Below are 13093 nucleotides of genomic sequence, written 5' to 3'. Positions count from 1 at the left end.
GTTAGCTACCATATAATGAATTTGACCTTATGAAAGCTTTATTTTGCATTATGACCAATTTTCTTGAACACAGAAACATGGAGTCAGTTTGAAATACCATAATTGACAAATATCTTTTATTAGATAAAACCTAAAAAGTATCTTGAAAGATTTTTCCCACTCATAGAAAAATAATTTGTAAACCCAGAAAAAAATGCAGTTTAACAAAGTGGTTTATATTACATCATGGCAAACATATATGTACAATAGACTAAAGCCAGAATCTCTTCTTTGGTCATGCACATCAGTGTATCATTGTGGCTTGTGACTGACCCCGTTGTTTGCTGCAGACTCAGAAACAAATCCACATTTCCTTATCCAGAACGTGCCCCTACAATTTACAAATTTTAAAAAAAGTTTTTACCCTAAGTCAGTAAACATTAAGCTGTTCTTATTTTGTCTCAGCAATCAGTGAGCAATATCAATTCTACTACTTATGGAGAATGGACAATAAAGCGAAGAGATTCTAGTAAGAAAAGACATTATTTCAAAGCCTCCATTTGCAGAGCCTTGGACTTCCCAATTACTTTTATAAAAACTGGCATCTTTCTTCAAAGCTTGCATGTTAAAACTACTAAGCAATTTTCTTTAAAGTCGGTCTTTGCTCTATTTGTCAACATACAAGAGCCATAAGTTAGTTATAGAAGACTTGAAAAAGATACAAGGGCCATCTTGATAAAAACAAAAATTGTGAAACGGATCACCAGAACAGCCATCAACACTATATGGCAGAGGTAAAGATATGACTTCATTTATCAAGTTGAATGGCTTGTAGGTCTTTTAGATGTTTAGGCTTCCCATAATACTTTATATGAGTTTCCACATAACTTAATACTTCGGTTATTAGATACCGGACATCAGGATCACTCTGGTCATTTTCTTTGATATTATATAAATGCTGTAATCCATTCTCTTCTATTAACATTGCACAGTATTTGGCAGCTAAGAAGAAATAAGACCACTAATTAGCATCTTCAACATAAATGGGACATTGTTAAAATATGAGTGTTAGAGGTTTTGTCAAAAACATAGTATGCTGCAACAGAATCAACTTTGTCTTCAGTATCACTAAAACTGCAAATCATGCTGATTTACAATTCCACTCAAGATTCAGACATAAGGCAAATACATTTCAGTGATTTGGAAATATCTGTCAGGTTCATATACTTCTTCCCCTACTTCTTCTTGCTCATAAGAACTCTTTATTATTTTTCATTTGTATGTAGGCTGCCCAACTTCAAAATGATTCTGGGCAGCTTCACGAAGTTCAAAGAAAGAACATTCTATTGAAAAAAAGCCATCTATGGGGTGGGCTTTTTAACTTCCTCAATTAAAAGGAGCTCTCCAAAAACTTCCTGATCCAAGGTTTAGATCTCCAGATAATGCCATTCCAAAAAGTATATGCAGTGACAGAAGAGATTGATAGTATTTTAAGCAAGCTGAGCCTATTGGAGTGCAGAAAATGCCTGAAGACTATGGGACAGGCAATTCCCCAAATGACCACCTCTAAACCATGGACCTGGAGGAACGTTGTCCTTGGGTTCGCGATGGGTTGGACATGACTTTGCAGCTAACAACAACAAACCATGTACATTTGTACTTGACAATCAGCACCTTGAATTACAACCAGAAGCCGATTGGCAACTAGTACAACTCACGTAGCAGGATTGTTAAATTTGGCATTATTGTAATTGTGAATTGGTGCGACAGTTCCATCGTCAGTTTAAAAAGTTAAATAAACATCAAGCTTTAAAAAATGGAAGTTTTAATGCTTATTGAAGAATACCTACGGGTTTTGCAACAGACATGCAGTATAGCCCACACAGCCCAGATCTGTACTCCAGGTAACGCAAAGCAGTCAAGCAGCGGGTAAAATGGTTTTAGGGATCTGAGAATTAAACAATATTTTGCAAACTTATCAGTTATAAAAAAATAAACATGAGCATATGTTATTAATTGATTTTGTGCTATCAGGTACTTGTATTCTGGCAAATTCTTAAATCATGAAATCAATGAATCCACAACAACATTTGCATTTCTTAGATACCTATTAGTGCAATATGCTAATAGTGGGAGACTGGGCTACTACAATCCTGAATTAGTAGAGCTAATGGCTGGAGTTGTACAAATGCTTAATCCATTAAATCAGCAATAGGAAGAATATAAAATACTGAGGCGGTGTAGTAATGTTAATGGAGGAAAAAAGAATAAAGTCAGTTCCTCTTTTGCACCATAGGGACCCCAAGGAGAGAGAATTTTAAAAAATGGCTCATATCAACATCCGCTGCTCTTCTTACAAGTTGTATTTCTGAATCGTATGTATTATGCTACTACCCAAATTAATGCTAACCTGAGTTTACCAACCAGCTTCTAAGAGGAAATCTTGGTTAACATTAAAGTTGGAACAGAAAGCAGAGAAAGAGGAAACATTTGTACTAAAGAGTTAAGGGCACTCAAATTTGCAGGCTTATTTCTAATGAGTTGAACATGAGCAATAATCTCCAGCACTTAGACTGCCCTTGGCTTTATAAATGTACACAAATGTGACCTTTAATTAGATCTGGTTAAAATTCTGGAATCTGATATTCATAAGTGTCAGATCAATAAATAGACATATGAATTAAAGATTTCTGTTTTACATCTTGTTCTCAGTGTATCTGATTTCCCTTGTTTTAATTATGTTTCATTAACAGATTATTTTAAAAATCATGTGGGGTGGGAAGCTTGCCTATGCCAGGAAAGGGATCCACTGGCACATGAGCAGGCAGCATACAGAGATGCAAGCAGTAAGTACAGAATTGTTCAAGATTTATTTTAACAAACATTATACCTATAGGCTAGCAATGCTACCATCTTGCATTCTGGTGTTGGCCACTTCAAAAGGGTTGAATGCTGTAACAGAGAATACAAGTTTAAATACTTCGGTCAACCTTGAAAATGTTCAAGAGAGTTATAGTACTGAATGCACTATACCAGCTTTTCAATAAGGGATCTTCTCAGGTTTTGACTCAATGTCCAGGCTTGTTCACCTCTGGATAGCAAATTGGCCGTGATCCCAGCTGCAAAATAGCTGACTTCTATCTCAGCACTATTCAGAAGTTCACTGACATGATCCACGAAGTCCTTCTGCATTAGCCTGGGATGCAGCTCTCTCACCTCAGCCACGTTGTTCTTATTAGGATAGGGAAAAAAGCACACAACTTTGAAAACAAGACTTTAAGGAACCGATACTTACCTATGTAGATAGTCCTTGTTTAGTGACCCCCAACTCAGTCATTAAGTGAAGTGGTCACTAAACAAAATCCTGACTGTGCTTAATGATCCTACTTTAGCTTTCATTAATTTTTAGACTTGCAAAGATCATAGATGTGAGGATTGGGTACAAAGTCACTTTTTCATCACTGCTGCAACTGCAAATGGTTGCTGTATGAGGCAGTCGCTACATGAGGACTGTGCATTTTACCTTGATGGGGATGAGGATTAAAGGCGGAAGTAGATTTTGCAAAAGCTTAATACATCCATTCTACTCTTTTATTTTAGCATATTTTGCTCCTAAAACTTGCATTGCTCAAAACTGCCATGTTTTGACTGGTTAATTTCAGGAGGGTTTGAGTACTGCAAGTTATATGGCTGTCCTGAATTAAAGTAAAGCTTTGTGAACTCTGGAGGGCAAATGAAGGAAAACCTTAGGGAAACTTTTTGGGGGGATTTTTTTTCAGTTGGCATCCCTAACTTTTTGTCATGGCTGGAGCAGAGAAGGCAAGGAAGAATACTCATAAAAAGATCTATTTACACCTTAAAAAAATAAAAGTCATGCTAATTTCATGAAATTATTTTTGTATGCCACACCTGATTTTGATCTTACCAGCAGGCCAAGAGCTTTGTGTTGTATAGATGAATCAGAAGAAAAAATCTGCAAAGAAAAAAATTAATAACTAAATGTATGTTGTGCTCTGTCATCTTATATAGTCTTCTACCAGAGCAACGACTACCCTGTTTACCTCTAAAACGTCCAAGAAAAGTTCCAGTCCTTTGTTGTTCACAAAGTGGGCACACACAGTTGGAGCTTCATCTGTGAGATTCCAAAGTGCACGAAGTGTAAAATGGAAAGTTGTATCTAATTCAGTCTGATTCGTTTTTTGTTCAATTATTTCAAGCAGTTTCTATAAAGGAAAAGGATAGCACTACAAATAGAACGATATAAAAGTACAGAAAAGTACAAATCCCTTGTCCCCTTAACTATTATAAAGGGGACACAGAGAGGACTCACCCCAACAACAATGTAGAGTTCTGCAGAAAGTTGTGCTGCTTGCTCATCTGAAAGCTAAAAACAAACCAGGATTTTAAAGGAATACGCCGGTGACCTAATGAAAATACTGGATTAAAAGTAAAGCCACATACCTTAAGTGCCAGGATAGAGATTACATTAACCGCAATTCTTTCTATATGTTCATTTTCCTGATTACAAAGCCACTGAACAAAAAATTTGGCAGCCACAAACCTACAATTTAAAAAACATTTCATTTTTTCATCACATCCCACAGTTGTTAAACAACTATTTCTCTACAGACAAAATCTATTTTCTATTCTATTTAGAAGTGTAAAACTCTTTTGTTATAGTTGTTTGAGGTGAGGTGTCTTATAAATCTAGTTAATAAAATGCTAAATAAATAAATAAGAGAAAAACTACATTTTCTAAAAATTATGTATAACTCAGGAATATGATATGCATAATCCCTAGTCCTGGTAGGTATTTGTATTTTAAATTGAGCTGAATTAGGTTCAAAATAGGCTTTACTTTTTTCTCTTAGGCATAGTTAGCAATGTTTTCTTATCTAATATGCTCTGCTAAGAATTAACTTTAGAGGTTCAGTTGAAAGCAATTATCTAATCCCTGAATCAGGTAGTTGATTTGGACTCAATCAGCAAACTGAACACTTGTAAATCAATCTAACAATTTTGTAGCCTTTTGCACAGAATTATTTTTTTCAGAACAAATTAAATTAATGATCTGATGCACAGAAGTTTTACTATTTATAGATGCCAACAATTAGAATGCATGCATACAAAATTTAACCCCTGAACAACAGTTCCACTATGTTAAGGGACTTCTAAACATTTGTCTAGAATGAATAATTATAGAAAAGATACATGAACAATGCATTACTGGCACAATATTTGTTTCAATCTGCCATCTATAGACTAAGACAGGAGATTTGATTATAAATGCAATTCTAGGCATGTATAAATTGCTTTTCTGTGTGGCACTCCACACATGTGGAAATTAGGCCTCATAAATATGCCAACCACTTAGTCCAGATTCTTAGTATTCCTATGATACATATTCAGAGGGCCAAATTTTGGTGAGATGTCACACAAAATCCCACAAAACATGGTTTTAGTTTATTGGCATCACATATGTAAAGGTAAAGGTTCCCCCGCACATGCGTGCTAGTCGTTTCCGACTCTAGGGGCCGGTGCTCATCTCCGTTTCAAAGCCAAAGAGCCAGCGCTTGTCTGAGGATGTCTCCGTGGTCATGTGGCCGGCATGACTAGACGCCAAAGGCGCACGGAACGCTGTTACCTTCCCACCGTAATGGTCCCTATTTTTCTATTTGCATTTTTACGTGCTTTTGAACTGCTAGGTTGGCAGAAGCTGGGACGAGTAACAGGCACTCACTCTGCTACGCGGCACTCGGGATTCGACCCGCCAAACTGCCGACCTTCTGATCGACAAGCTCAGTGTCCTAACCCACTGAGCCACCGCGTCCCATAATCACATATGAATTGAATTTAAATTGAAATGGAATTAGCATGAGAACAGATTGTCAGTCTTTTCATTAGGAAGAGAGATTAATAAAGAATATACATGCTTGAAAAAGTAGAGATCTGAATTTTAATTTAGTAATGGGATATACAGTGTGTAAGAAGATAGCTTAATGTTACGGCATAAAAAGGGAAAACCTCTTTCATCCAGATTAAGGCTTCACTTTCAGTTGACCATTTGTACTGTGAAACATTCAAACAGAATGTCACTCGCCTATTAAATGGAACATCTTGGAGGATTCTGACACTAGATAATGAAAGAAGGCAATTCTTCTGGAGCTGTGTGGAAAGAAGAAGAAAAAAAAGAGTTCAATATTATGGAAATGTGATGTTCAGAACTTGAATTATTAGTTGTTCATAAAATGGTCAATTCAGAAGTGTATGCTTTTAGTCCTTTGAATCTTAAAGGAAAGGGAATTGTTAGTAAATAAAAATAAATTAATGCTTTTGAATGGTGCATCAAACAACTTTTACAAATCCAGCTCTGCAGAAGCAGTGGGTAGGCCACAGAATCCTATGCAGCATATACCGATGAATGAAAAGCACAAGCAAAGGCTTTGCATTTTTCTCCCAGTGCAAGAAGAGATCAATGTAAGTGGAAAAAAACCAGTCTATTTCCACTGTCTCTGGCAACGAAATAGGACCTCCAGAGGCCTGTTGTTTCCTCAGCAAAGGAATTCAAAATCAGCTGCTCCAAGAACGTAGGAAGAGTGATTTGTGGCAATTTGTGTGCGTGTTTTACAGGGTATCTTACTCTATATCAGGGGTCTTCAAACTTGGCCCTTTTATAACTTGTGGACTTCAACTCCTAGAATTCCTCAGCCAGGCACGCTGGCTGAGGAATTCTGGGAGTTGAAGTCCACAAGTCATAAAAGAGCCACGTTTGAAGATCCCTGCTCTATATCCTTACCTGCCGTTGTTCAGGAAAAGTTTCCATGGCTTTAAGGAGCAGCTGAATCACACTGGAGAGCAGACGAACAGGCACGCCTGCTGCTAGGCCTTGCCTAGTTAAATTAAGGACACAGGCACTAGCTGTCAACTGTACTGCCAAATCCAAAGGGTGATTCCTCATCCCAATAATCACAAGCTACAAGATGAAAAGATACAGTAATGAGAACTTTTAATACATTAGTTTGGTAAGAAAATAAATTGAAGGACATAAGCCCATTTGTATCTTTACATTTTAAATGATGATATTTATTGAATATGGTCAAACTTCAACATTTGGCAAGCAATTATGTCTTTCAAATTACCTTACCTTTAAAATTTCAGGCTTTGTAATTTTCATAAAACAAGTTTGTGTAAAAAGATGAAAGAAGGCCTCCTTCACAAATGCTGGCCTTTCATTGTAGCGTTTCAGAGCTTCTAAAATCTGCATTTCGTTTTCTCCCCCTGATACCTTTCAACATATGAAGATTTCATTCCTTTAGTATAACTGATCATAATAAATTTAGTAGTTAACATGAGTCTTGCAACAATAAAGTTGACGGCAAACACCCAATCCTAAATAATACTTTGAGCCACAAAATCACTTTTGTCATTTTTCTCCCTTCCACACTAGGTTGAAAACAAGCTGTACTGAGTTATGAGTTAATCAGCAAGGCTGATCAAGGAACAGACTTTAGACAAAAACTGATGTACAAGTTATGAGATATACAGTATATTACTTTCCCACCAAATGTATGGCTTACTTAGCTACTACTTGTATTAAAAGTGAACCTAGATCAGCCTGTTACATTTTTGGAGGAAGTTCAGGGATTTGCCCAGCGTTTGTATAATGACCTTAAAATCAACCTTCAGGTTTTGTTAATATTGAATCAGATCTTTTTTTCAGTTGAAGGAGGAAAATAATTTTTCAGCTAGCAACAGGCTTATCTGTTGGTTTGAGAACAGGCAAAATTCATACATCTTTTGTATAAGTACAAGAAGGCTATTAGTTATTTGGTTATTTTCTTTAAACTTTTTAAAAAAAATAATATAATCATCTTCAAGAAAGAAACTTGACTAATATCAATGTTATTAGCTCTATGCTACAAATAAATTAACTAGAACTAAGGTTTTCAAATAATAAAGTCTTCTGGATTATCAATTATCACTCTAGCTGCAGTGCATGTTAGTGGTCCCAACCTTCATGCTTCCCTGTCCTGAAAGGAACTCTGTGAATCCAGCTTCTGTACCTAACAAACCTATAAATTGCATTTTCGGCCGCTGTCTGACAAACGCTTCTACGGCTTCATCAGTAATAGATTTGTTCCCTGAAATGTCCAGTGATACGAGATTAGGCAGAATGTCTTTTTGCCTTAGCAAACAAAAGGCAATCTCGGATCCAGAATGCTGATCCTCTGAGATATCAAGATGAACCAGATATTTTAGTCCTCTTATTATATCTAGGAATTTTGTGGTAGGCATTTTCAAACATTTCAAACTGTACATAGTTAGAGATTTCAGACGATTCCTGCAGGCAAGGAGTGCTGATATGTTTGTGATGGCAGTGTTGGATATATCCAAGTTTTCTAATCTTGGTAGGGTACAAACGTCTGCTAGATGTTCATCCCTGAACAACACATTTGTAACACTCAAAGAACGAAGACTGGGGAATTGACTAAAGCATTTTTCATATGAATTTGTAGGAAAAAGAATTAATGAGTCCAAGACAAGACACTGGAGGTTGTTCTGGATCCATTTACTGCTTCCCAATCCACTCACAACATCCGCAATGGTAACAGTTTCATTCATTCCTGCCGCATCAAGGTGTACTAGCTTATGATGGCAGAAGGCTTTCTTGAAGGATTGGGCTGAGATTTTCGCTTTGCGGATACAAGCTTGCTTCAAACGAATTTGGTTTCCTTGGAAAATGCCCACTGTACCATCATTTAACAACTCTGGCGGTAAAGGGAAAAAAGGATATGCATCAGACCAAATAAAGTTCTGAAATCAGCCCAACTGTTCCCTATTTGAATATTAACAATAAAAGTGTCCACAAGTTAGAATAATAACTTTATGTCACTTTGAATATACACTTACTCAGCATACATTAAAATGAAATTTCATTGCATACAGCCCTCGAAGGGTCAAAATACGACAAAAATAAATAAGTACAGAATTATACATATAAGGTAAAGGTAAAGGTTGCCCCGTACATGCGTGCTAGTCGTTTCCAACTCTAAGGGGCGGTGCTCATCTCCGTTTCAAAGCCGAAGAGCCAGCGCTTGTCCGAGGACGTCTCCGTGGTCATGTGGCCGGCATGACTAGACGCCAAAGGCGCGCGGAACGCTGTTACCTTCCCACCGTAGTGGTCCCTATTTTTCTACTTGCATTTTCACGTGCTTTCGAACTGCTAGGTTGGCAGAAGCTGGGATGAGTAACAGGCGCTCACTCTGCTACGCGGCACTTGGGATTCGACCTGCCAAACTGCCGACCTTCCGACCTTCTGATCGACAAACTCAGCGTCCTAACCCCACATATATTATATTACACAGAGAAACAACACAGTCTAGTTTGGATTATGTATACACGTGCATGGTGAGAAAAATGAATCTTGCAAGTTTACCAGACGGATGGCATAGGGAACAAAGGTGTTACAGAATTGGGTAGTCCTGCTAGAAATACTCTGAAACCTCCCCCCAGAGGGGAGTGACAGAAACAGGCCGTAAAGTGGGTGTGTGGGGTCTCTAACAATGCTCTGAGCGCTAAGCACATAGTGTTTATAAGCACCATCAATTTAAACTTGACTCCTGATAATGCATATATGTCACTTCCTTGGCAGCACTACAAAAGTAGTTCACTACTTGCCTTCTTCCAGAATGTTTTTTGCAACTTCACAGGTTAGCCAACAGCACTGATATTCCCAAGTGGCTACCTATCCAAGCACTAACCACAACCAATCATATTCAGTTTCCAAAATGAGCCAAGGTTAGCTAAAAACTGCCAGGGAGTAAAACTCTATTAATAAAAGATACCTGTATTTTAAAAGTACTGCAAGCTAACCTCAAGTAATCCTCACGTTTATGATGAAAATTGACACTGGATTGCCATTAAGCAATGCATAATAACTATATGCGCTGCTGAATCATAGACTATTTTCCTAAATCCTTCAGAGCCCCAAAATATGAAATAAACAGAATTAAGAATTCTAATTTATGGGCAATCCCATATTCACAACCCTGCTTAATTAACATTCTGTCTCTTCTAGCCCAGAAATTTCTTACCTTGATAGGCCATTATTTGCAGCAATCGATCAGCTACTTCTTGTGGAAGCCTTTCGGATTCTTTCAAGCACAGTGACCCGTCTGGCCTTTCTGTACAGAATTTTGCCAGATCAGCAACCAAGACATTCAAGCAGATGTCAACTAAAGAATACGGAGAAGCTTCTGCCTGCCATACATAAAATACATCGTGATATCAACCAGAAAATAATGTTCCAAGGATCAATTACGCTGCCAAGTTGTGTTTATATTACTCTAAGGCAAGATCTCCAAATAGACATAATATAGATATGAACTATCCAGCTTCAACAGGAGCATATGCCCACAGGTAGTCTTTGTTTAATGACTACTCATTCAGCAACTGCTTAAAGTTATTGTCAGCACTGAAGGAGGACTTAGGAATTGACCTTGCAGTTGTATCCATTGGAACTTTTACTGCCAGCTTCTGACAAACAAGGTCAATGGGAAGCTGGCAGGTCACATGACTGCACAATACCATGTGACCATGCAGGTTTTGCTTATTGTTGGCAGTTGGGACTATTGGAACTACCATCATTAAGTTGGTACAATCATATGTCATCACACTTTATGATTGCATCACTTATTGACAAAGTTCCTTGTCCCAATTTCCATTGGTAAGCAAGGACTACTTGTAATTTGTTTGTCTTTATATCAGTGTATCTGATATAGTGTCTCTTGACCCAGTTTATTGTTCATTTATTCATTATATTTGTAAGCTGCCCAGCTGTGGTTAGAAATTCAAATATCTCTGCTAAAAGAGCTTATATGAAATATTAGTAGAATCTGAAGATTCTGTGAGTTTAAAAAGCTAGTGAAAACTAATAAAGATAAACTAACTGTTCCAAAGTATAACCAAATCAGTATAGTATCATGACTCAAATACCATCTGGAAGAGCTGTGTTTTGGGCAACAAAATGATGTGTTAGTTCATTGTCTTTTCTGCATATCTTTCAGGCAGAAGTTTTAAATTGTCAACAGAGGACTCAATTGAGTCTCTTGTACAGTTCAAGCCCCAAAAGCTTTAGTTTCACTTAATTTGTGTTGCCAAAAGCTAAACAATGTAAAATGCTCTTATCACCGCTATAAACATTATTTATGTTTATGTTTAAAGAAGATCCTCACTGAACCACAGCCCATTTAAAGGCAACTTTTAGACCACTCAAGACTGAGTGGCTGTTGGGTGTTTGAATTGCCTGGATCTGCAGATATTCCATCTTTGACCTCCCCCCTTCAAGGTTGTTATGCAACCTGGGGCTTTTCCTGAAGTCACAATCCTGGACAATCCTGGATAAAGGCCTTTGCCAAACTCTGTTTTGTGCCTCAGTTGCACCTCAGTTGCACCTGTTCCTACATCAAGAGGCCCTAGTCACCTTGTGACTTGACTGCTGCAATACTCTGTACATGGGGCTGCCCTTAAAAATCACCTGGCTTTGAAGACCTGGCTCTTCTCCCAGGCCTTTGGCAAGGCAGAGGCTCTTGCTTCCTCGTCCTTGACAACTTTTATCTTTTATGTTTTATTGAATTTTGATTGATTATTGTGAGCCACCCAGAGTTTTTTATTTATTTATTTTTTATTTTAATCCCATTTATATCCCACCCTTCTCCGAAGACTCAGGGCGGCTTACAATCTAAGCACAAACCAATGTGCTTAGCAATAGCCTTCATTCTATGTATATGCCTGCTTATTAGGGCTTTCGGGGGGGGGGGGCAAGCGGCTTTATTACAAAGTCAGCTTATTGCCCCCAACAATCTGGGGTCCTCATTTTACCTACCTCGGGAGGATGGAAGGCTGAGTCAACCTTGAGCCTGGTGGGACGCGAACCTGCACTAATTGCAGGCAGCTGGTGTTACTTAAGGAGGCATTAGCCCACTGCTCCACCAAGGCTCTTGAGTTGCTCAGTGACCGGCAGCATACAAGTTTAGTACATTATTATTAATACAGAAGTAGTAAGGTGCTATTGATTCAGATCTTAACCCAATGTTGCCAGCAAAAAGCAGGAAGCAAAAGCAGAATCTTCTTACGATTGCTGCCTTTAGGTAGCTTCTTTCCCTTCAAACCTGAAGACTACACCTTAGACCAGGGGTCTTCCAACTTGGCCCTTTTATGACTTGTGGACTTCAACTCCCAGAAGTCCTCTGCCAGTGTGCCTGGCTGAGGAATTCTGGGACTTGAAGTCCAGAAGTCATAAAAGGGCCAAGTTTGAAGACCCCTGCCCTTAGACATTATGACTCAAGCCCTACATTGCTGCAATGCCACCGGTAAACAAAGCTGAGCAAAGGGAACGTCCTAAAACGCTTCTTGCCTCCAGGCAATTCTATAAAGAATTTTATAAAGAAAAACGTCAAGCCTATATGTTAAAAGATCTGAGCCCCCTGCCCGCCGCTACTCTGCCCGGCAACCGATTGCCGGGCATCTCCTGCTCCGAGGAAGAGATTCATTCGTCCTCGGAGCAACTTCGCCCCTCGACAGCCGCCCTTCTTGGCTTCTCTGGCTTTTTCTAAACACGCTCTCTCTTATCCTCTCCCTCTCGCTTCTCGCTCGGACTCCAGAACCGCCTCCCGCTCCGTTCACCTGCACAGCCGGACAATTTCCACAAATGATGAGCGGGGCTCGTTGGCGGAGCTGCAGGAAGCGCACCATTGCAAAGAAGCGGCATCCACTTCCCCCAAGCCGGAAAGCGGGGAAGAAAAAAAAAAACTACCACCACCACCACCACCACCGGAAGCGGCCTGAGAAGAACAATCTTTAGCCGCCAAAACTAAAGGCGCGGACGTCTTTTCGGTGTACGTAGTAGGCGATGGAAAGGATGTCTCGCTGACCAGTGAGCGGAATCGAGTGCCGAGCAATGGATGAACGAGATGGGTCCTACAGAAAGCCGATTTTTGTTGTTGTTGTTGTTGAAAGTGTTGTGTGTGGTGTTATATATGCTTTTGTGTTGTATTGCTAAAGTGGGTTTAGGCTGAGAGGAAATAGATATCTTGGTTAGAATTACTTCGGGTGG

The 13093-nt window shown here is 38.8% G+C and overlaps 1 protein-coding gene across 3 annotated transcripts; it reads right to left on the bottom strand.

The window, feature by feature from the left end:
* Positions 1-94: 94 nt before the first annotated feature.
* On the bottom strand, positions 95-12880 carry LOC310638342 (protein zyg-11 homolog B-like). Of its 3 annotated transcripts, none has more exons than XM_083359345.1 (14): positions 12664-12880; positions 10074-10239; positions 7993-8747; positions 7124-7264; positions 6776-6952; positions 6080-6144; positions 4441-4540; positions 4310-4363; positions 4041-4202; positions 3905-3952; positions 3013-3210; positions 2870-2931; positions 1830-1927; positions 95-981 (listed from the first exon to the last, which is right to left on the bottom strand). In XM_083359345.1, the coding sequence occupies exons 1-14, from the start codon at positions 12730-12732 to the stop codon at positions 788-790; spliced, it is 2289 nt and encodes a 762-aa protein (XP_083215471.1). In that variant the 5' UTR covers positions 12733-12880; the 3' UTR covers positions 95-787. The 3 variants fall into 3 exon arrangements, with proteins under 3 accessions (XP_083215471.1, XP_083215473.1, XP_083215472.1); XM_083359347.1 differs by having other exon boundaries at positions 7124-7257; positions 8052-8747; XM_083359346.1 differs by lacking the exon at positions 4310-4363.
* Positions 12881-13093: the final 213 nt, after the last annotated feature.

Source organism: Vipera ursinii (assembly GCF_947247035.1).
Source record: "Vipera ursinii genome assembly, chromosome: 3".
NCBI classification, from domain to species: domain Eukaryota; kingdom Metazoa; phylum Chordata; class Lepidosauria; order Squamata; family Viperidae; genus Vipera; species Vipera ursinii.
Note: the sequence above shows the minus strand (reverse complement) of the source record. Positions and strands in the feature narration are given on the sequence as shown.